This window comes from Anoplolepis gracilipes, chromosome 1 (genome assembly GCF_047496725.1).
Source record: "Anoplolepis gracilipes chromosome 1, ASM4749672v1, whole genome shotgun sequence".
NCBI classification, from domain to species: domain Eukaryota; kingdom Metazoa; phylum Arthropoda; class Insecta; order Hymenoptera; family Formicidae; genus Anoplolepis; species Anoplolepis gracilipes.
Genome location: NC_132970.1, coordinates 22114567 through 22140761, shown reverse-complemented (window position 1 = coordinate 22140761; position 26195 = coordinate 22114567). Strand labels below are relative to the sequence as shown.

Sequence of the window (26195 nt, the reverse complement as noted above, 5' to 3'; positions counted from 1 at the left end):
TGGCATAAAATAAAAAATATAAACTATTGATCGTATAAGTCTCTCCTACTTGTTCTCTTTAATCCGAGTATGCTCGAGATTCAATAAACTTTTCATAAAATTAGCATTAAATAAATATAATCGCGATTATGAATATAATTTCAATCTAGGGTACATCGATATTCGAGGATCGACTATAAGAAATGAAAGATTGGTAAAGCGAGTGAGAAAACAGGGAAATAATCGATTAAGTTCTTAATAATGATAATGCTTTATTATGTTATAGATACCTATAATATTCGAGTATAAATTCGGTTTACCGACATTGAAATTACTGAGACTATAGTTTTATAAATATAGCAGATTTTTTATGATTTTTGTTAGAAAGTTAAAACTCTAGTAATAAATATAATAAGATAACATGGCAGATCGCCTGTACTGCCAACAACACTCGACAACCTGAGATCCCCGTAAATGTGGCGGATTACAATACGCGACAGGTCGGTATAGCAGTCATCGGATCGCTCTCGTAGAAATGGTGAAGCACGACGAGGAGGGTGGTGAATATGCGTCCCGATAGTCCGTATATCGCATAATAACCGCTCTCCGGACTTAGCCGTGGCCCGCGAAGGGATCGTCCTCTCCAGGTTAAATCGCCGCGTAAACGCCTCAGTATATGGATCGCCATGGATTTCGTTTCGGAATTGGCGCGAGCGAGTGAGGCTCTTAGATAAGGTAATCCGGACCTCGAAAACTCGTCGAGAGAGAGAGAGAACATGCCCGAAAACACCCTTGCACGCTGGGCAATGTATACCTGCCGGGAAAGCCTTTCGACTGATTAAACCCTTTCGTGGCGGAGGAAATATAGTAGTAAAATTAAAATTTTTTTCTTGACTATTATTAGCGATTAGTTTGATGTGATATTATTTGCTATAATAAGGTGACAAAACGGTGAAGACTCTTAACCGTATTTCTTTTATAATATCTTTATATTTCTGGTATTATAATAAAATTCGAATAGATTTTTGTTATTTTATTATATTTGTTAACGATGAATAGAATTAGTTGTGTGTCTAAATAATAAAATTTATATGCAATTCAATATTGGATATTTGAGAAGCAGTTATGTCTTATCGCGCATCTTATATTTTGCTGTTAACAGCGGTTTAGAAGCAAAACGCTTTTATGGGAATGAAATTATGACGTTGATATGCAATATATCGTTAGTATTTAATAATTTATATATTTAATTTTTTAATTCGTACATTTATTTCATATATTAATTAATTCATATATGTAATTAGTATTGTATATTATATTTCTTTGACATATACAATAATAATTGAATAGAACTTTGATATTAAAGATATTAAAAGATTTAAAGCAATGTGCTTCTTCCATTATCACTCAATTAATTATATTTTAAATTAATAAAAATATTAATTAAGTCACCTAAGCCATATCATAAAAGTAACGGAGCACCTTTCTACTCATACAATGGATAGAATAACAGATAAGAAGACTATTGTTAAAAAAAACAGCGGTAACGCGACGAGAAAGTAATAATAAGATCATAACGTGCGATTTTCTAGAGAAGTCGCAATTATATTACGAGCCTTGGAGAGTGTCGTGGTATGTAATACACGTAAAACCGACGGCGGTTTAGAAACGAAATTAGCACGTGGTGAGCGACAGCGAGTTCTCACGTATATCGTCGCGTAATTCTTTTCCAAGGATAACGACGCGTACTTTTCTCGGCAGCGGCAGCGAGCGAGAAGTGACGGAAAAGGGGATTCCCCTGTACCTGATGCAATTAACTCGCTATTAGCGGAGCAGACGTTGAGCAGGAGGCCCGCCGTTTTACGAAAGTATAGCCCGCTGTACGTGATTAAAGCGGGAATTCGTTTACGGGCACACCGGCGCGGCGCGGCGCGGCGCGGCGCGGCCCCGTCGATAAGATTAATTGATAAATGGCTGAATCGATTGGCGCCGTTGTATTTTCGTTACGGCGGCTCGGTGGGGCCTTGCCGGCTGGCAAGATAAATATCTCGTCGCGCGATGCTGTAACCATATAATCAGGTTTAATTCGAGCGCACGTAACTCTGCGGACGGCGCTGATACATGAAAGATTATCATTACCGAGTTGATATCGGTCATTAGCCGCGCGCATCCACCGCATGAATTTCCCACGATAACATTGCGAAAGATTTTGTCGAATTAAGTCGAAAAGAATTTATAACAAATATAAGAATTATAAGCAAAATTATTTTATATATTTTTTATATATTTTTAGATATTTTTTTATATATATATTGTTTCCTTTTAATTTTGTGATACCCTTTTGTTGATATTAAAATATATCTCGAAAGAGCGCTATTTCACTAGTGAATTTCAAATAAACAGCTCATTATCAAATTACTTCCATTTTTTTCCTCGCTTCTTTAAGAAGCATAGAATAAAATAAAATATTCTGATTAAGTGGTCGCCAATGTATTACGCAATCAGTATTTAATACGCAGAGCACGCATATATGACGCACACCCACGATGATGAAAGACTTATGTGTTTTTCCCGGAAAGAAATTTGGCCGAATATTTTTATAAACAGCGCATCATCGTGTACGGATTGTCGTCAGTTTGTGTGAGAATGCGACGTGATGTTTCCGCGAAACACCGGGAAAAACATGCATTAACGCAAGAACAAGTAAATAAACTATCTAGACAGGAACATGAAGCAGCGAGAAGCTGCTGTAGATGAGACATCTTGTCGATGGTGGGGCAAAAAGTGATGGCGAGGGCAAGGCAAATGTGTACAGTCTGTGCGTAAGTTCATCACGCTTCACGTGTTCGAATAGCCATGTTACTTTGATGACGCTGCCATTCGGAGAACAACAAGATGAAGGCATACCGTGTTGCAAAACGATATTTAGGTCGATTCTACAAGGAGAAAATTATCGTTTGGAAATTACAGTAGTGTATTAGACAGATTGGTGCCGCACCCGAATGATGTAACTTTATCCGATACTTACCTAGGCACTTCTCGCATTCGAGCAAAAGGAATGTTAAATAGATAGAGAAAGTACTTGTATATTCAGTTAATATAAAGTACGCAATAATAACGTTCCCATGTTAAATTTGTGTGTTTTAATAATTATTAGCATATTTTAATATTGATAATTATCACTTAATATTAATAATTAAAGCATCGTGTACATCTTTTTACTCCGACTATGAAAAGTTATCGGGTCAATAATTTAGTTTTATTCAAAGACGTTTTAAAGACATTTTATCAGACCATCCTATCGGTTTCGATCAAAGATCATGTTGTGTTCGTAAATTGCAATGCTTGTGACAAGTAAATATCCCGCTATCTACGTGACCGAGTATCGTTTAAAAAGTCGAAGACGAAAACATTGTTGAAGAAACGTCATCCGTGGAAGCCTATCACTGCAACGCTGACGCTACGCTGTTGCAGTGCGACGTGCGAAGAGGGAAGACAGGGCATTCATACGGCACTGTCACACTCGGCGAATGCAGAAAACGTGAGCGACAGAGATCGACGAAAGCAGCGGACCATGGCAATTCGTGGGAGGAAGTTAAAGCCCGCTTTACAGCGAATTCTGCGCCTCATCACATCGTCGATCGATCGTTTTCTGTCTATGAACAAATAAATAACCGGAATTTAAATACGTCGAGGAACCTGTACACTCGCAATTACTGCGAGAAATATACGTGAATATATTCTATATAAACTATAATGAGTATATATAATATACTTGTGCAACCGATCGATAAAGAATTATATCACATTATTCTAAAAATTCATTAACAAAAGATGTAATAACGAAACAATTTATAAGACATTTTTAAAATTGCAAGACATTCAAAGTGGATATTTGAGGGTGTCTTCAATGAATTAAATTTATTTGTAATATGTTTAAAATTTTCCAGATATCTTTAACATTTTTTTTTTTTTTTTTTTTTTGCTCGAACGTGTTTCAAACATTTCTTTCGCTAATATCTGGAACATACATCAGTATTTATCATAACAATGGCAATGGTTTTTATAGATTCAATAGGAGAATTACGTAAATGTATTATGTAAACGATATAAGGAAGCTATAAATAATTAGGATATAGGCAATTTGCGCATGCTAAGCGACTCTCTCGTCGCGCGCTAGCTTAATGAGCACGTGTCGCGTAATTTCTATTGATGTTGCGACCTCAATAAATGCCGGAGAGCGCGACGGACGCCTCTCTAATATGACGATCTATTAATATTGCGAATATCTCATTCATGATAAATCAAAGTATAATAATATATAATCATATATATCCTACACATTAGGTATCGAGATGTAAATAACGTGTGGAAGACACGTTGTTAACTTAATAATGTAGGTGCACGCATCGGAAAATGCTCGCTGTTCCAAACGGCTTTAGCCTGCACGAATGAGCGATTCAAGGAAACTTTTGGTCCCTGAAAACCATCACCTGGATCGTGAGAAATGTATTCTTTTCCAAAACAAATATTTTGTTGGTCAGACAATACAAATCGTCTTTAGTTTAATGTGTAATCGTGTAAGTCTCTTGTCCTGAGATTCTGATTGTGAGTTAGATTGACAAATAATAACATATCTGATTATAAGATTATTTTTTATTGTATTCGTTGTATTGATTATATACGAGTACATATAACGTTTGTATACCGGAAATAATGTACGTAATTTTAAATAATTGACAAAAATTAAACTATAACTCTAATGATAGTTTTAGACGCAAACTTATAATTTAGGCTTGTTTCCTAAAATTAGAATAATAAATGTATTTTTTATTTGGAAATAGATGTTATTTTTTTACTTTTATAAAAGTAAAGACTAATAAATCGTACTTTTTGTTTTAGCATCAACAAATTAATTTAGATATTTTTTTATCTTTCTTACATTATAATAATACCGGCGAGTTCTGAATTCTGAGAATTCAATAAAATCAACACATGTTTCTTTAATCTATGCCAAATTCGCAGAAAAATAAATAGTACCTTATTATTTTAGTTAGAAATAGATGTTATTTTTTACTTTTAGACTAATAAATCATACCTTTTGTTTTAATATTAACATATTAATTTAAATATTTTTATGTTTTCTACGTTATAATAAGCACATATGTGTATTTCACAAAAAATGTCGCGCGACGCCTGGAACTTGTCCGTATCGTACCGTCTGTGACTACTGCAAAGTCGACGTACGTAATTACCTATTAATTGCCATAATTATAATAAGAAATTGTACTATGACTTTATCTACCTATCGTTCAGTCATAATTATAAGCTACTTTGGTAAGGATACTCAGAATTGTGGTTTAACATTTTACAAATGCTATATTTATATTTTAATTCCATTGACAATGAACTAATATATCTAACGTATTGCTACTGACAAAAGAAAAAGTGAAAGAGAGGAAGAGAGAGAGGTCATCTGATAAAATTAAAATCACATATGCGCCTGGGTACCTCGATTGTATTTCTCTCTGAATAAGTTAAATAAGTAAAATAACATAAATTTAAATAGATATTTGAATTGTGGAGAAAAAAATGTGATTTTAAAAAAATAAAACGGCATTTAATAGATCTTCTGGATTATTATACTTTATATAATCTTTTTTTATTACTATTATTAATATATGTTCTTATTAATATATTCATTAATATAGAATGTTATGACCTGTAATTTTTCTATAATTATTAATAAAGCAATGTGTTTTAATTGAATATATGTATATGTAACGTCAAATATCTAAATATTATTTTTGGAAAATATAAAACAAAAACGATATAAATATAGATTAATACTTTATGAAACTACAGGTTAATATTATTATTAATTAACAATATTTTGTTGAATTATATAATATATAGACATTAAAAAACATCTCTATATTACTAAAATAATAATTTAAGGCGTTTAATTTAAGAAAAAGGAAAAAATACAAATGCAGTTACTTTACTTGTTACATTAGCTGCGAGTCTTGCATATGTAGGTCATATCGACTAGCTGACACTATACATATCAATATTTGCAAAATAAACAGCGAATGTTAAACGGTCATATTTGATAAATCGTTTTTATGATATTTATCAAGTTGAAATTTTAAGAATAGAATTTAGATAATCGTTAAATTTTAAATAGAAAAGTTAAAGTACTCTGTACAATTTAGTACAATATAAATAAAAGAAAATTATAATTATACTTTAGGATTATAGAGAATGCTACTCTTGAAGATGAAAGATGAACCTCACTAGTCATTATTATCAATCGATATTGCCGCGTATATACTAGAGAATTAAATATCATCGTGCATACGCATACTATAAGAATACATATGAGTTTCATCAAAATCTTAAAACATTGTAAAAAAGTAGTGATGTCTTATCTGATACTAATTTCTCTACCAGTCGCAGTATTTCATGTACTCTGACCGTATTTCAGTAGATTATCTAATTAGCGATCTAAATGAAGATAATGCAGCCTGTCATTAAGACACATCCTTTTTCGGATAAACCGACAATTTTATCAGCAGAGTGTAAACCGGGCTTTATTCGGCACCGTGAATACTGACGTCGTGATAGACAGAGAGAAAGAGAAAGAGAGAGAGGGAGAGAGTAAAACAGAAAGAGAGAACAAAACAGAGAGAGAGAGAGAGAGAGAGAGAAGACAAGTGAGAGAAAGAGAAAGATACAAAAGCGTCGGTGGTAGTGACAAAGAAGGAGAATGATAGAGCGCAGGGGAGAGGGAACTGCGGGTCGTCAGTGCCAGGCCGCGAGAGGGGTGGGAGACGACGGTCGGCTCGGGAGAGCGAGGGGGGGGGGGGGAAACGCGTAAACAGAGAGTCAACATGTAAACAGGCCACTCGCGAGACAAACAACGTGGGGGCCGCGGGCTGTTCGCCGCCGAACGAGGCAAGGCAGGCCAGGCAGGCCAGGCAGACAGGCAGGCAGGCAGGCAGGCAAGCAGGCAGGCAGACAGGCAAGAGCAGCCTTGTGTTCGCTCGCTTCGTCGCTCCGTTCGTTTTCGTGCGTGGTGCGTGTTGCGTCCGTTCGTCTGTCCATCGTTCGGCTCGGTACCGCATATCGTTGTGTTCGACTTATCAAATCGCGCGCGCCGGCCTTTTAAACGTAGCCGCCGGACGATCGTGTGTCCGCGCGGGTTCTTCGAGCGACTGCGGCTGCGGCGGTGGCGCTTCGAAAACCCGCCGAAAATTCGGAAGTGAGGAAGGTCAACGTCGATCGGGATCGTTCGGCGAGACTCGTTAGTGAAAGGGAAAAGAGAGAGAGAGAGAGAGAGAGAGAGAGAAAGAGAGAGAGAAGAAAACGGAGCAGTTTTGATCTTTGGTTAATAACACGTGAATTGTTGAAAACATCAACATGCGCGCCTACGGTGTATCGAAACAGTTCATCGAATCGTTAATTACAATTGTGTCCGCGAATTGTTGGTGTAATTAATTACCCGGTATAATCATTGTCAATAAGTGTCAGTACAATAATAAATACACCTTGTAATAGTGTAATCCAGAGAAGAAAATAGGGAAAAAGAAAGTGAAATTTTTAAACAATATTTATAATAAAATTTCAAAACTGACGCATTTTTTTCCGATCCTTATTTGATTAAAATTATTAATTCATGCGTATGTGTGTGCAAAATTCACTTGAAAGTAAATATTTTTACAACTTGTCGTATATTTCAATGTAATGTTTTACATTAATATGATTTTTCTTACATTAGTGATTTAGAAAGAAATTTCCTCGCATATTTCTTATATGTTTCCTATCATGTTTTTTTTTAGTTTCTGTTTAATTAACATCTCGCTCACGTCTCCTGATATAAACGTGTTTTCTTTAGTCTAACAATTTTTCAATGATTTGTATAATAAAGAATACAAAAAAAAATTTAATACAAAATAATTTTTAGTTATTTAATATAAAAAATTAATATAAATTGATATAAAATACAAAAAAAGTGTGTCATATTTTTTTTTACAGAGTTTTCGCGAAAGTCTTTGAGTTGATTTGAAAAGTGACGTTTAATAGAAAAATTTAACGTGTTAAAGCAAGTGTTAATTTTAACTGCGATGCTTTTGTAATACTAAATTGTTCATTGACAATAATCGGAAACATATTAACAAAGTACAATAACGCGATATAGAAGAGAGGAAGATTCGATAATGAACAATAGGTGAATTTTCAATTATTCAGTGCATCAGTGATACATTGCATTGCACGTCGCATACAAATGTGCTACAGGAAGAGTGCATAGTGATGAGGAATACACATTTCCGTGACGGCCATGTGAGAAGCACAGACTTTCGGGGAAAGCTGATCGCATACGTTTTAAATGAATTTGGTGAGTGTATTTTACATAAATCAGTATTTTAATATGACGCATACTGATTATACACGTATATTTAATAATATAAATTATTGAAAATATCAAAGCTTATCGAAATAAAATTTAGAACATAGATATCAAATTGCAAATATTTATCAATTATAATTAATATCCACCATGCTTTTGTAAATCATAACATACAATGAGAAATAACTCGAATATTAAATACTGTTAGATAATGATTTATTTATTTGAATCTTACGGATTTGTATTTTTGACTTGAGATTTTAAATATATATATATATATTGAAAATAGTCACAATATTCAGTAATTAAACAGTATTGTAATAAAATTATTTATTATATCAGTATATACATATATACATATATATAATTCTGAGCAATTACTGAATATTATCAATACTAACATTTCTCACCGTGCATATTTTGCTAAAATTTGCATGTAATCAATGGCAAAAGGTTACAGTCGAGTGTATACTTTGTTCGATTGATTTTATTGATGAATATGTTGTTATAAGATTAATTTGACGCGTCTTAGCAAACAGTTTTTGAACTGTTTTATTTAGTAATATTTTAAATATTTTACTTACTATTTTGAAAATATGTATGTGTACCATCGAACGATATTAGCTCAAAAAGTAAAACTTTTATTAATTTTATATTTAGTAGAAAAACATAAAAAATATGTTCACATTACTTGTTACACGATTTTATTTAATCATTAATAATCTCGCTTTTCACGCTTTTCCGAATGCTATAATTCCTTTAGAGTCTCGTTTCGTTTATAGAAAATAATTGATAAGTTATCTAAAGCAGTTCACAGTGTACCTAACCTTTTACAAACTGCTACAAAGTAGCAGAACACGATATTTGCTTCCGGTTTAAATGTCAATAAAACACATAAAGGCCACGATTACGCGGACCTTGCTCTTTGCGCCAAGTACATACATTGCGGCTGAATGTAATTGCTCCAAAATTTGCAATGCATGTTAACGCACACTTTAACGTGGCATCTTTGTTACCGTATTCGATTACCGTGACATAAGAGAATCAGAAGCGATGTTATTTCCTTGGGAAAATAGTCGTCGTGACGGCATGCTGAGAAAACTGCAACGTTGTAACGTAACAAATAACCTAACAGAGGATTTATCCGTATATTGGCGACCACTCACGTGAATCATCAACTTTTTTGCAGCATGCCGTAAGCAATTGTTACCCGCGGCTTTTATTAAGATTTATGAGACGGTATGTATATACGCACATTCTCTAATTGCGTGTGTTCGCGCGAGCATTTTTTAAGAAAACTGCCCGGCACCTCCATTATCCGCTTATTATCGCGGACTACATCACGCACATAAATCGCCGCGAACACTTTTCCGGGTATTCCAAATTTAAGAGCAGCCAATTAATTATCGGCCCAGCCAACCTCCGACCACTGCCCGTCTGTCTGCCAATTCGAATCATCCGGAATCGCGCGAACGGCGCGTTGCGTTGTACTGTCGAAACTGGAGCACGAAGAAAGAAAAGTATAAAGACATTTGCATAATACAAACATTTGTCTACTTGTTTTTGCTATTCATATTTTTAATTTTAAGATTTAGAGACAATAGTTTTTTTTATCCTTTTTTTTTTTTTCTTAAAACTAGAGCACATTAATATAGATTTTAACATTTTTTAGCTTAAAATTTTTTTTTAGTTTCTCTTGACTCATATTTGTCTTGCACTGAATCTTTCAATTACTAGAGAGAAAAAAAAACAGAAAAAATGAAATTGGATGCTTTTAAAATTCTAAGTATCTAAAATATTTACAAATCCTGAATAGATTCACATTGATGCATTTATGTTTAATACGCTTTTATGACGAGCTGCAAACAAGATGCTTTTTTTGCTGCAAAACAAAAAAATAATCAATGTGTTGAAGCACATTTGAACTAGTATAATTATATAGTACTAACTTTTTATTGTAGTAATTTTTTAACGATATACTGGGAAGCATCAATAATTCTATTCCGTATTCGCGGGCTGTTTATGGAATCTAAAGTACGGCAACACGTGGAACGCCTACACATATACACGTGCACGATATGTGGTAGCTAAATCAATTGGATTTGATGGACTTTGTCGACCGTTTGATTCGAACGTATTAGAGGAAACATTTAATTGATTGGTTTCAAATAAAATAAACAATTAAACTTTTTTTAAAATCTTCTCTTTTACAATTAGTCTATTTCCTTTTTAATAACATGTATATTTATACAAAAATTATATATATATATATATATATATATATATATATATAAATTAGTTGATAAAAGTGTGGAGGCGATTATGAAACTTCTATCTATATAAATGAAAAATCTTTTGTATAAAAATATATAAAATATATTTAGACTTGAGTAAGCCAGTTATAAAAACAAAATTAAGTATTGTATAATTTAATAAATATGATCATAATTTCACATATTAATTATAATATTAATTTGAAATGAAGCATATTAATTCCTAATACTTTATAATTAATAATTTATTTTACAATTAATATTATTGTTCTTGATAAATCTTGATTTAATGCAATGATTTATTTGTAACAAACTGTTAGATTTTGTAGCAATAATTGACAGGAATAAGGTTACATAAATAAAGTTACATAAAATTAATATATATATTAATTATATATAACAATTTCTATTAAATGTATATTAATTTGATTATAATAACGAGTAAGAAACCATATTTAATCTAAAGAACTAAAGGAAAAATTGGGAAAAAAAGGATTGGATTACTGTATAGAGAGAAATAGGTATTATTATACATATAAAGCGGATGATGTATAACGGAAATTTACGTATATACGAGATGTTTCTGGCATTAATTTAGATTCGAGAAATTGCGCACACCTGCCTCTCTTGATGTTATATTGATGTTTGATAAACTATTGCAGGGTAATAAAAAAAATAACGTTTTAACTATCGATCCCGCCGCGTCAGTCGAATCGATCTCCGGCCAGAGTTCGATTCAAACGTAATGAGAGAAAACGTTTAATTGGATCGGTCGTCGATTTGATCTCGTTGATCGAATCTGAACAGTTTAACGATTCGTGCTAGACGATTAATCGGCAAAATTCGTGCTACAGTCTTGTCTGGAAACGCGGAGTCCGCAAATTGTCCGTAATTATTTATTGTACCAACGTCCATACACAGGGTCAAGCATTTAAGGATCAAATTGAAACCGTTACTTTTCAATCGTAATCAATCTTTGTGAAAGACAGTTATTGTTCGTTGGAAATAATTCAAACAGATTAACACATTAGCGTTGTAAATATTAAAAGGAAGAAATACGATTTTTATCTATATCTTTCCAATTGATTTTTTATTCTCATCATATTTGTAGTTAATATATTTAATGTATTTATTATTGTTGACATTTTATACAGGTTTAATAAGTTTTTAACAGAATTTAATAAATTTTATATTTTGTTCTTTGTCCACACGCAATGATTAAAATATATTCCTATACAAAATAATCTTTTTATATTTACATAACTTTTTATAGAAAAATTGTTTAATAAAAAGTTAAAAAAGTTTTTCTGATAAATGTGTAGTATTAGAGATTACTAATGCTTTAGCCTAAATTCTTGCTAGGTATATAATAAATTTATTGCATCATGTAGTATAAGAGCATTCAAGTGATAAGTATTAGAACGATATTATTGATAACAAAGTAATTTTCAAATAAACAAACATACACGTAAATGCTCAATGCAATGATTTCTTTCTTACGTTAACATAACTAAGATTATTTAAACTGGGTTTTCATTAGTTGTTCTAAGTTACGATCGTTTTATAGCTGAAGATAAGAAGTTAATCTTATTTTGTTTGTAGCCGCATGTCATGTAGTTTTATGACGGAGTTTATATAGCCTTAGGATAACACATATCTTAGAATAGTAACGAATTTTTGAATATTTCTTTATAGTTTTGAAATTGTATAGGTGGGAGAAAAATAATCGAAAGCTTCATGTATATATTCTTATAAAGCCGTGCGTGCATGCACGATGTGTGTCATGTGCTCCCCCTCTCCTGCCGTATGAATATATAATATATAATATGATTACAGTAATTAAATTAAATATGATAAACTCTATATATATTGTAAAAAATAAAAATATAATTAGGTTGATATATATATATATATATATATATATATATCGGTTTCTATTAAGATTAATTTTCAAAATTATCGTAGAAAAAAAATTAGACAAAAAAAAAATTTTCAATGCTTTTTAATGTTAAATGAATTGGAGAGGAAGGTTTAGCGCTCCTTAACCTTCTACTCTATATCGTGCTATCCGGTGCTATCGTACGTCCACTTTATACTTCTAGACCTTCGCGAAGAATAAGATACATTAAAAAGTGTTTGCGAGCAGCAACGAGTAAACAGATGGTTATTTATAGCCAAGCTGTGCGTCGACTAGTGAGGTGAAGCGGATAACGGGGAAAACCGCGAGACTGCGCCGTACATTCAAAACTCTGTCACGGAGTTGAGGAATTGCCGTCGTTTCTCGCAATTATTTCTTGAATTAGCTGGATTGCGGAATGATTGGGTCCATTCGCATGCAAAATAAAATTGCTTCAATCATACGCACAGAGCGATTTGTACGCGTTCATCTCTCGACAGTTCCCGTTAAACTTCATTACTTTCCTACTTCGATAAGTATCAAGCATCAGCTTACAATGAAATGTAGGAATCTGTTTCCTGTTGAGGAATTATACACCATTCACCGGGAGAGATTTGTGTCTCGACCTTCGTAGATAATCGGTGCATTAAAGCAAATTGTTTTACAACAGCAATTAGATTTGTAACTTTGGTGTGAAATTTAGAAACTTTTTTTATAGTATTTGTGGAATTAATTAAGTTGATTTCTTAATTTAAAAACATTTTTTAATGATTATTTTTTTAATTTAGTAAAGTATTTTATATTTTATTTTAATCTACTTTAAGAAATTAAAATATATGATAAATAAATAAATTTATTTTAGCATTAAATTTATCGTTTAATATTTCGTAATTCGAGGCGCAATTCGTTAATCGTTGTGATAGTGATGTAAATGTGCTCGCAAATTTTGAATATTAAAGATATCTGTTTCTTACGTGTATACAATTTATATAATTATACTCACTGATGTAAAAAAAAAAAAAGAAATTTCAATTCTGTGACAGAAGATTTGGACAATCTTTCTTTCAAATATTGCAGAAGAGAATTAATTTTCTATATTCAATATTATGTGTATATGAGAAAACTATCGTAATGACGTCTGAGATACGTCAGTAATACATACAGTGTCATTCTTTTGTGACATTTGACAAATGGTAAATTGTCTTACATAGAATGATAAGCGTTTATAACGACATAATTAGTTTCAAACTAGTGTATAAACATTAAACATTAATGTCATAAAGTACATTATTTGTAAGAACAATATATTCTTGAGAGAGAGAGAGAGAGAGAGAGAGAGAGGAAAAGAGAACAGAGAGAGAGAGAGAAGGGAAAAGAGAACATAATAATTATATACAATACTAACAATAAGATTACAAAAAAACAAAAACATCGATATAAAGATCCAAACGTAAATAAGAATAAAAAAGAATGATATAAAGATTCTCTCGAATGTAAGCGATTGACGCATGCGTCATAATTGTTGAATGATGACCGCAAAAACTTTCTTCTATGTCACAATCGTTGCAACAGGTTGGCATTTTGCATTTTTCTGCGTCAATTCAAATGCAATACCAGCGTAACAAATTTTCTAAATTACCATTTTGAGTTTGTTTGTCTACAAACGAAATATATGTTGTTAACTGGCATGTAATACTTTTTTGTAATGTGACTAATGATAGTAATAATAAAGCTAAATACATGAATAATAAAAAATTTATTCTCTCTCTCTCTCTCTCTCTCTCTCTCTCTCTCTCTCTCTCTCTTTCTCTTTCTCTCTCATTACACATATGTGTATGCATATGTACGTGCATGTGTGTGTATGTGTGTGTGTGTGTGAGAGAGTGTCAGTTATATTTTGTATTATTGCTGTTATTAATCATACTACAACAATATTAGATGTCAGCTAATAACAACATGTGTTCATATGTACTTATATATACATGTATATAGAATGAGTCAAAGAAACGTGACGATGTGCAAAATAAAATAAAAATATAAAACTTAACTAACTTAAATATTTATTTCTTGTCAAATAACAATAGGATATGGAGCATATTACTTGATCTTATTTATTTTTTAAAATTAAAAAAAATTTACATTTATCAAATGTCCTTCACATTTATCTTACATTGCTCTAGTCTATCATGAAGATTTGCATTGCCGTTTGTACCATATTGTCTGGTATAATTTTTTCTGTATATTAACACAAACTCAAGGCCAATATAGGAAAAAAATTGCAATTATATCAGACAACATGGTGCAAACAGCGATGCGAATCTATGTGATAGACTAGGACACGTAGGATAAATGTGTAAGACATTTGATAAATGTGAAAATTTTCTTTTTAATGTTGAGTGTATATATATATATATATATATATATATATATATATATATATATATATATATTTATAAATGTCTTAAAATTATCGTATATCCTATATTTTAAGAAAGGATTCTTTGGCTAATTTTTTTCTCAGCGAAAATATTGATCAATAATTTTCAAATTATAAACGATTGAAAAAGAAGGGTTTTCACAAACTTAATTTTGTGGAGTTAAAAGATTAGTACAATTACATTCTTCAGTTAATTTTAAGTAGATTTTATTTTAATAAATTTTTAATTTATAAGACTTGTTACTTATAAAAATATGTAGTGAGAAAAATTAAAAGTTTTATAAAAAATAATGATCGTTCCTTCGACATTTTCATTGAAGAAAAGCTATTTCCAATAGGCCAGAAAATCCGGTTTTAAACAATTCTAGGGTGGTTTATAGGACATATATATATATATATATATATATATATATAGGACATACTTTATTATTTTGTTTGAAATATATTTAATGTTAAAGTTATTAACAGGTGCCATTGAAATGTATGAATTATTAAATACAATGAAGATTTACATGTTTAAAATCTAAAAAAAAATTCTTTTTTATTTTTTTGTCTATATCTGACACAAATTAATCTTGTTAGGCATTTTATTTATATCACTGTAGTGTCTTATATGTATATTTTAATAAATATAATCTCTTTATATGGGAAAGAAAAAAAACCTGGTGCGCGTAGAAAGAGGTTAATTCTGCATGAAACCTCAATATGTCCTATTTAACGGCAAAGTCCACGTTGCGCGTCAAGGGACACGTTCATGCAAATTCGACGGAAGGTATTGTTACTCTCCCAGTGAAGAACAAAAAGAAAAAAAAAAAATTGCACGCATCAACTGAACAAAAGCCGCTGTAGCGACAACGGCGCAAACAGCATCGGGCAAACAACTGATATAGGCGGAATAAAGAGAGACGGTCGTTTAAAGATTTCATTGAACTACCACGATAATGGACGCTGCATACACACAGGCTCGACGGCGCGCCACGCCACGCCACGCCACGCCAAGCCACGCCACGCCACGCAACGACACGACACGACTCACCACGCGGTTTGTATTATCAAAAGAAACTATTGTCGGGCTGTTGTTAACAATGCGTTGTTATTAAAGCATGTCCCCGCGCGTCGGCGCGCGGATACTCCGCGTCGTGCGCCGATTGTGTCAGAAAATCGTTCGCACACGCGCGTGAGATTGAGATGCGTTCTCTCTCGACACGTTCGTTTTCCGCGGTTGACCTTGACTTGACCTTGCTCACCGCCGCCGTGACGATCCGGCCGCGTGCGAATCAGCTGTTTGAAACTGGCGGCGTCATCTGCCACGGTAGATCGCCCTGCGATCTCGTTTCACGAAAATTGCAAAAAATTACATTTTCTCGCGTTCTATGCACGTGATATACGTGTATAAGTTCTCTATTCGCGATATTTTTTTTTTTTTTTTTTTTTTTTTTTTTTTGTGATGGTGAAATTAGCACAGCTATCGGCGTTCCGTACAATGCGGTAAGACTATATTTGTCCTAAATAGTTTCGATTAGAAGCTTGACATTTGGCTGGGGATAGCGATGGAAGTCTCGATAATAGTCGAATCTTAGACGAGGATTATTTTGGAGCGTTGATTAAGAACTTTAAATGGAATTAAGTAAAATGCTGTCTGTAAAGGTCCGAAAATATTTTGGTATTATATTTAGCATTTATATCTCGTTGTCTGTTTTATTAATTTTGTTAGACTGTTATCAGAGAGATCTTGAAAGACCTTTGTACTTTTACCTTTTATTCATTTTTATATTTCGTAAAAATGCATTTCACATATTCAATAACAATATTTAAAATTTTTTAAAATTTTATTTATATATATTTTATACATATATTCATATTTATAATTAAAAATTAATTTTTATATTTTTTTTATATCGTTTATCAGAGAATATCTCTTTATTGCTTTTAGCCGTTTTGAATTTATTTTATTTTCATCTACAATGTATATCTCGGTTTTATCTTTTAAACACGTCTTCATTGTAATGCATTTACATTGAAAATATAGCTTTTATCCTTATTTTTGCTTCCATGTTGATAAAGTGTCAATACCCGATTATTTTATTTTTATTACTTCAAGTTGTTTTATTTCTAAAGTGTAAACATTTGATACATGTGATATTTATTTAGTTGTGAAAAACATGCATTTTTGGAATATAAATATACAATTTCTATTCTATATTACTGTTGCAATACAAGCTATCAAATATTATTTTAATAGATTTATGGTTATTAAAATTAATGTTGAAGACTTTGAAAGAGCATCAGGCGAGCATGTATGTGCGAACCATTATTTTTGCTTTCATTAAAGTATTAAAATTGTTTATTGATAATATTATCTGTTACGTATACATCGAAACAACATACATTCCGACGCTACGCACGTTTTGCATGCTTCGTAGTTGTGTCATTATCATCGCTTTTCTATAAATAATATCACACACTCTCTCTCTCTCTCTTTCTCTCTCTCTCCTCGATAAAATCCACGCCCAGTCATTTGTAGCGTGAGATTTACAGAGTTGGCTTGTATAAATAGCCGGCAATCGCGTCTCGGTGATGTCGGTCCCGTATAACTCGCACGCATTTGATCGCTTCCTTTCTCTTTTGTTTCCAATAGAGATTAATCGTTCGTTCCTGCATCGTTTCGACTCACAAACAAAGCAAGCACGCTATTCAAACTTCAAGTGGAACGACTTTCGATCCACGGATTTGTGTCGTCCGTTCACGCTCTCAACGTCGCTCGATACTCATTAATTCGATTTCCAATCATCGCTATCATTTTTTCACGATATTTAGAGAGCAAGGAATTAAAATAAATCTCTCGATGCGACTTCTTGATAGTGTTCAGCGAGTCATTTTCTATAGTTTACATTTAATAAAGTAATGATTTAATAAAAGTTTCAATTAAATTTTTAGTTTGACTTTTCGCGTATATAGTTTAAAATAATATTGTTCATTGACTGATTTTATTATTCAATGAGTGATAAATAAATGTAATCTATAAAATTAATGAATAAAGAATTTTTTTTTAAATTGTAAAATATAATTTGTTTATAAACTGCTTATACACTTTATAATATACTTTTTTTATTATTTTAAATTATTTACAATCTGCCAAATTATTATTTTTAAAATCACATTTTTTTTCTTTATAGTACATTAAATTTACCTGAGATTTACTGAGAATCTCCTAAGTTGTTAAAAAAATAAATGTTAAATATAAAAATTAATTTATATGTAATAATTATCGTATGAGTGTGGATAAAATAAATTATTGATGATTATTACGTGTCGCAATAATTATAAATAATTATACATCAATTTATATCAATCATATTTTAAATCTACATTTCTGTTTGGGGTGCACGTTTCTTTCGAATCGAGGAATGTTACAATTTTTCTGCGGCAAACAATATTTTACAGAAAAATCGGATTTCCTGTAACAAGGAATACAAATGATCTAATTTTCAAAGCATCCCCAGGGTTTCAAGAACTTTTTATTTTACATTTGTTACATTCTCATCATAAAAACTAATCTAGAGAGATGTAATAGATCAATGTTCGATATTCAAAGTTCGATGACCTGAGTATTGGTATTGGTATTACCTCTGGGAGTACCAGCCCAATCAATAAGCTGAAAATAACAAAGTCATGGCGTCATAGCATGCTCTCAAAGTCCATGCTTTAAAAAGTTAACGGTAAAGCTTTGAAGTTGCCATGTATAATGTGTTATTTATTCTTAATTTTGTATTTTTAAATTAATTTTTTTTCATTTGTTTTATATTCTCTCGCATTTTTCTGTCAATTCCGCACCATGATTTTATGGACACTCAAAAATATATTGGAAACAAATTTTTTACTATTGATTTTTCTTTAGTAAAATGAAGGAAAGCTATATATCTTTTCTTTAGCAGTTTTTAAATATTTAATATTAAATCTTTTAATAAACAAGTTTTAAATTTAATCTCTGTGAAGTAATCTCAAATTTAAATTAGCTAAAAAACAAAATTTTGTTATTTATTTACATACTTAAACTTAAATTTATAACTGCGTTATATTTAATACAAAATATCTGCAGTTATTTTATTTTCCGTTAAGAAAGAATTTTGGTCTTTCTCTTTTCTGTTTTTTTTTAATTTTAGAATCATCAAAATGGTTTTTTTTAGTTATAATTTGGGATAGTGTTCATATCCAGTGATAAAAAAGATTTTTATGAATTTGAAGAATTGAGTAAAAATGGTTTTATTACACTCGATGACAATATTGGTTTTTTTATTTAATTTTTGTCTTCTGTATTTTTTTAAGAAACATTCATGATATAACCTGAATTAACTATTATGTATACAATGCAAAATTTAATATTTACTAATTCTTAAAGATATTTATGTTAATTATGTGAGATAATTTCCATTTATTTTTGCGCTTAAATCCTCGATAACAAGATGAAAAGAAATATTTTTCTCTCCATTTCGGGGAATTCTTAACAATAGTTCCCGCAACATAAACCCGCGAAGTAGCAGCCCGTGCGTGTCGCAGTCGATTTTCCGGGCTTACCGCGTGTCACCGGCCGCCGCATTTTTCCCCAAGCTTTAAGGTAAACTCATTGTTTGCGCGAGCGTGCGCGCGCGGACACATACGACATTATAAACGCGCGTGTAAGGCTATCCCGGTGTCTCTATTCAAGAAGGTATTATGAAACTCCCTCGGAAAACGTACTCCGCTTTGTTTCACCTTTTATTTTGTTCTGCTTTAACCGGATGGGAGGAACGAAACCCGGGCACATGCATACGCATACTTACAAGATCGCACGCACGCACACATTCGAACGGCAAAATGTCGAATCGTCGTCTCGCGTCACTTTCGCTTTCTTTTTGTCGTACGGAGAGTTCGATGAGAGGCATTCCGTGCCGGAAAAAAATTCCAGCTCTGGAGTAATTCTAGAGTGTTATAAACAGAATGGTTTTTAACGTTGCAACACCAGTCCCTTGAGCCCTAATCGTGTAGTACAAACGTACATTTTATTTAAAGAGCCCTTGAAATTTGAAACTCTTTAGTACATCATTACAAAAGTATCGCGAAAAGTGTCTTGTGTCAGTCTAAGAATTTTACAGAATAAATATATTCTATTTGAGTGTGTTTTTGTTCTCCGATGTTTTCAAGCAATTTTTAATGATATGCAAAGTTAAAGATAATATTTATTTTTACAACTTACGTTTGCATAAATACAACATTTTCATATACTATGTATTTTAATAATCGATGAAATTTAGCCACATAATAACATACTTTTTTTCGAATTATTGAATATATTGTTTATGATAATTTATTATATGTAATCTCATTGATAATAATCTTAAAAATCTGTTCAATTAAAATCTGTTAAAACTCGGCGCGTTAAGATTAAATATTGCTATATTAAGAATGTAAGCTTCATTGCGATAATTTCTGATATGGACCTACTTTATTAATGAGCAGAAAATTCTTTAATTAAACTTTTATAATCGTCTATTACATGATTCAGCACGATCCATAATGTTGCATGCCCAATGTCCCAGATAAAACATGTAATCTATTTGTCACGACGTATACATAGTTTAACTATATATATATATATATATATATATATATATAGAAAGATTTAAATCAAGAAGGATTTACCGTTGTGCAACATTGCCCGTTACGTTTTCAAATACATTTGAAGCGGGATCTTTCTCTTGTATCGAAAGATTAGAACTTGGTTATTGGGGCAAATGATATCTCTGGAATAACGTTTATGTATATTTCATACTTCTTTCTTTATTCATTTTCTCTTAAGTATAAGTAAGATTAATCTGTTTGTTACAAAGCGTGAAATTACCCTGTCCCAGTTTTAAGTAGAAAAAGAAGTATTGAACGATCGTGTTAGTGCGCATCAGATATTAATGCATTAAAAATAATATATTGGATGGAAAATGAAAATACTTTATCGTTACTCGGTCAAATACTTTGTTCTTTATTTTAACGGATTGTTATTTATTTCATATCGTCTTCGATTTATTTCCATGCATTTATAATGCCGCGTTACTTTCCGGTATCAAGGACATTGGTGCGATGACGTTTTAGAACAATGCAGAATGCCGTTTAATTCGGTTTTCTTGGTCTCAGAACCGGCTCAACGTGTTTCCTTCTGCGGATTTAAGGGACGTTTCACAACAACACGTCCTCGCTCATCCGTATCCACGCACGTTTGCATTGTTTTCGAGTGTGTGCTCGTTCAATTGCGCGTCTGACTGGCAATTGACAATTTCAAACGAATACCTAACTGCGTAGCCACGTGCTTCAGTCGAGTGTGCGTAGAGCACGACGGTGTGAAGTGACCTTAAGCAGTGCGATTGAAATACTGATTCAGAAATCATATAATTGTGTTCGTATACACGCACATATATGCTTGTTTTCTTTTTTTTTTTTTTCTTTTTTTTTACGTAGAATAAGCATGTGCGTTCGTAAGCCATGTTGTTTCATTGTGCACGTACGTGTTGGTATATTTACTTACACGCATGCTACAGGCAACGTTGAAACATGCCTATGTGTACGTGTCACCACGCATAACATTTCTCTTAAAATCTTTTTGTTTCGCGATATGCTTTCGACGCTTATAAGTTTATGCACAGCGTACGTATTTTATACGAAAGAAGATTTATGCGCGTGAAATAACACGCGTGAATTTATATATGCAAATTATGCGGACGCATAAATTCACATTTATCGCACTGATCTTAAAGGTCTAATATATAAGCATATTATTTAAGATGTAAATATATTATTTTGTTGCTTTCTACATTTATATAGGATAGGATAGTTAGATCGTTTAATAACTTGCCAGATAAGTGATATGTTTACGAGAATTATATAAAGATAAGTTGCTCGTTGGGATATATAATTGTAAGGTAAGATAAGATAATTAACATTTCATATTACGATCAAGTTTTACATAATCGAGCGAATATAAATAACATTGTCAACTCATATATTTCACAGTATTTTTCTATATTATAGATCAATTACAAAAAAACTTCTGCGGCAAAAATATTATTCGTAATAATACTTATATCTAAGTTGCCTGTGTAAAAGATTAATTGAATGAGCTTTGGTCGTTTGCAGATTTAACTGAGTCACGCAATTACCTGAAAGGAGGATTTCCTGTTTAGGCCACGAGATTAAGTGGGTGTTCGTAGATACGCTCTAGTCCCGTTAGCATTGTGTTGAATTACGCACACTCCGTCTAATACGCAGATTTAATAATTTCGTCAGCTCGAAACGTGCGATACGTCTTAAATACGAGATTGTTTTATCACGCGTAACGCGATGCATTTAACGATAAGAAGATAAATATGATCGACAGCCAGTGTTCCATTTGAGTGAAAAAAACTTGTGTTGCAAATACAACTTGCATATATTTTATATGTATGCAAAAAATCGCGCTGACGTCAATGATGACTCCACTGGGCTATAAACTGATATTGTTAGTTTAAAGAAATTAATAATAAAAGTTTTTTATTGATTGATGTTTACATAAGTACGCCGCATAAATTCATATGCGATTTATCGGAGTGTACATGAATAAATGTGATATAATATGATATCTAATCTGATGATTTAATAATCGCGATGACTTATACACAAGAAGATAGGAAGTATTGTTATTCTTTAATAGATGTGTGATTATGTTAGAATATACTATAATTGACGAATTATGATTGTAAACTTTTCACAGATATAATTACGAAATTTTTTAAGACAAATGACTTTCTGAATGTTAAACAAGTGAAATTTAGCAATTAAAATAATAGTATTTCGTATAGAAAAAAACGAGAATTTAAATAAAAAATAAATATTCATTTTTTTCAAATAGATTTTATATTTAAAATTCAAGATTATTTTTATTCTGTTATTTATAAAATTTATATGTTAATTATTTTAACTTTCTTTTACGTTAATTGAAATATTGTTTATGTAACTGTAATTGATTACTTAGAGGAATAAATTTTTTTTTATTTAATGCATGTGTAGAGGAAAATATCTTTAAACAACAATAAATTATTTTCACTTATAATTAGTACTTATTACAAAACGAAACAGTCATCGTTCAAAATCATCGAAAGACAAACAGAATCCCAAGCTGTTATTATCGACAATGGTTTCGACGGAATCGTGTAAAATATATTCAGTGGCCGATATAACCCGGCACGCCGTCTAGTAAGATTACGTAAATCACCTTAAGGAGCACCATGCCTGGAAGGAATCCTATATATTATCCCAGCCCTAATATGCCCGTACGTGCGTGCATCCCTGATGGTACCTGGCTCCTTAAGATGACGCGATATCAACCCTTCCATTCGTCCTTTGTCTTGAATGTCTTATTTCCGGTTACGTCCATCATATACAACTCTGTCGTAATATAAATAGTAATATTGTTGATGTGTGTCACTTATTATAATATACAATTTGAAAATTTATTTGTGTACATTAATATTCGAGTATAATGGTTATATGAATTATGAATATTATTCAAATATTTTAACAAAAGTAATGAGCTCATATTTATTTAATAATAAACATTTAATATAGCCATATGAATATTATTCAAATATTATGTTAACAAAAGTAATGAGCTCATATTTATTTAATAACAAATTATTTATATAACTAATTATTTATATTTATTTATATTATTATTTATATTTATTAATAATTACTCAAATGTTTATTTGTAGAAATTACATGTCTATCTCTACATAATATATACATAATATACAAATAAAATGTTAACTACTTCTAATCTATTACGCAAAATTGCACACATAAATTATTTCTTTCTATAAATGTGAGAATTGATTAGGAGAGATATTACGGAGAGAAACGCTTTGAGAACCACTGTTCCGTTTTGCGCGACGAGAATCTCCGGCAAAGGGTTAAAGGAAGGGAGTGTAACTCTCCGTTATCTCGGCGTGCTTCCGTCGGACGGCGGGCCCCCGGGGGTGGGATTTCTCGAGGGGTAACAGAGAGAAACCGGGGGCTAGTTCTCCGGAGTCAAAAGAGGTCCGCAACGTTTTCATGATTTTCCCAGGCTAATTGTTATGCATGGCGCGCATCCCGGCCATTTAGCCTTTAAACTCCTCGACCGCCGCCGCCTCTCTCTCTTCCTTCGCGTTTCTCGCCTCCTCTTTTGTCTACTCTCTCGCTCGTCGTGTTTGAACCTCCCTTTCGCACGTGTTTGAACGTACATGCGCGGCCTCCGACACATCCTTCCTTCTTTCATCCGTAAATGCCCAGCTACCTCCGTCTCTATTTATCTCACAGTATATCGCTCTCTCCTCCGACACAATTTTCCGACTACGTCACTGGCTCTCACGTTTCTTCGTGCACCCTGTAGCACCCTGCTCCGCGTCTCTATATTTTTTATTCCTCCTCTTGACACTGTGATAAGAACGCGCACGTGCTTCCGTATATTCTTTGGCGAAGGGATGACGGGTGGCCTCGCGGGTAAATATTTTTGGAAGTAGCTAAGATTCTCCAAATACTATTCTTCTTGCCTTCGACGATCACATATTTAGATCTTTAACCTTTGCATATATCGCGAGAAAATCTTTCTTTCAACTCTTAAAGTTAATAATAATTTTTATAGGTGCAATGTGAAAGGTGAATAAAGGTAAACGGAAAAGTTTCTTATTCATATATGTCAAATGTTATGGAACAAAATAATCTCTTTTCCATTTTTCTTTTCTTTTTTTTTTTTTGTTAAAAATTATATAAAATATTATACATTTTTCTAGGATATATATATATATATATATATATATATATATATGTATATACATAAATCATATAATTATAACTTATCACTTTAATCTTTGAATAGGATACACTCTAGTCTTAAATATAATACTCTCTTAAAGAGTTCTTTACATCGCTGGTTTCATATATGTATATTGGACTATAGTTAGCTTCTTAGATCATTGATATTTATACTTTACGACCACTATTCGTTATATCGGCTATTGAAATATAAATTAAGAGACACTCTATGAAAAACCGTTCATAAAACAGCACGCTCAATCCCACAGTTAATGGACGTAGTGCGTGTGTGATTTCGTCACCGTCGCGATTCTACAACGCGCGCACACAATACAATACGCGCGTTTGTTCTTGATTTCATACAAGGCCTCTCATGAGTATTGCGTATCTTGTTGCATCTACCGATGCGAAACACACATCGTTACTCTTTAAATCGCGCCTCTAGGAATCGTTTTGCGTTACACAAACGTATCGCTGAATTATTACGACTACGCGCGCTCCCCGTAGATCGGTCATCGCGGTTTTCCACGTGAAACTCGCGCAAACCCCTTGGCTTGCGTGAGCGTCGCACTGTAAATTCTCGTGCGTTTCTCGGTTTGTCCCGTGCGAGTCGAGTGCATGCTATAACGTCGCGTGACGTCTCGCGTTGTAGTCGATATACATATACCTCGCAGCGAGTGAAGAAGACATTAAATAACAAAGCGCAGTACGTGTCGCGACGCGGAGTCTGATTCTCGAATGCAACAACATTGAACATTGGCAAAATATGTCTTCTTCTCGCCTTCGTTCATTAGCACTTTGCAATTACATTTCCGAGAAAATGAAAATTAATTTTACCGCGTGTGATAATAACATTTTTTTTACAATATTTACTTTCTCTCGTTTTTCTATTTTCGCTTGCTCATTTAGATGCATAGCAGATACAAAAAGGATAAAAAAATAGCTCAGACAAAAGTTGATTTTTTTTCGATCGACTTACTTATATTAATTAAATTATAGTTGAACGATAAACGGTAAGAGCAATAGAAAGGATTAAAACATTAAGCAGGGTAGATCTATGTAAGGATTAGATAGATTCTATATTTGATTGTCGATTTCGCGTACGAGGACGCGTATTTACACGTATATTTGAACGTGGGTGCGCGCCATAATTTGGGGCATAATTCCTCGTTTGATCGTGCGATTTATCGTCGTTGCCAATGCGTACGTCAACGTGATAGTTTCCCCGACAGCGTACGAGGTATAAAGCGAGGCCCGTCATTTCCTTTGTTGAGACGTGTTGTGCCCGATGCTAAGTTTAGCGTATCACGGCTAGGCTGCCTTCAATAGTAAATGACACTCGGA

General features: G+C 32.5%; 1 protein-coding gene across 17 annotated transcripts in view; it reads left to right on the top strand.

The window, feature by feature from the left end:
- The window catches only part of Foxp (forkhead box transcription factor P), a 292578-nt gene that overhangs the window by 35756 nt on the left and 230627 nt on the right, over positions 1-26195 (top strand). For 2 of the 17 annotated variants that reach the window (XM_072895364.1, XM_072895444.1), the window contains exon 1: positions 7894-8377. The exons of 14 other annotated variants lie outside the window; for them this stretch is intronic. In XM_072895364.1, coding sequence (XP_072751465.1) covers positions 8369-8377 — 9 coding nt within the window. In that variant the 5' untranslated portion in view covers positions 7894-8368. Of the gene's footprint in view, positions 1-6832; positions 7689-7893; positions 8378-26195 lie in introns of those variants that run through there. One more of the 17 variants, XM_072895373.1, reaches the window with a different exon arrangement.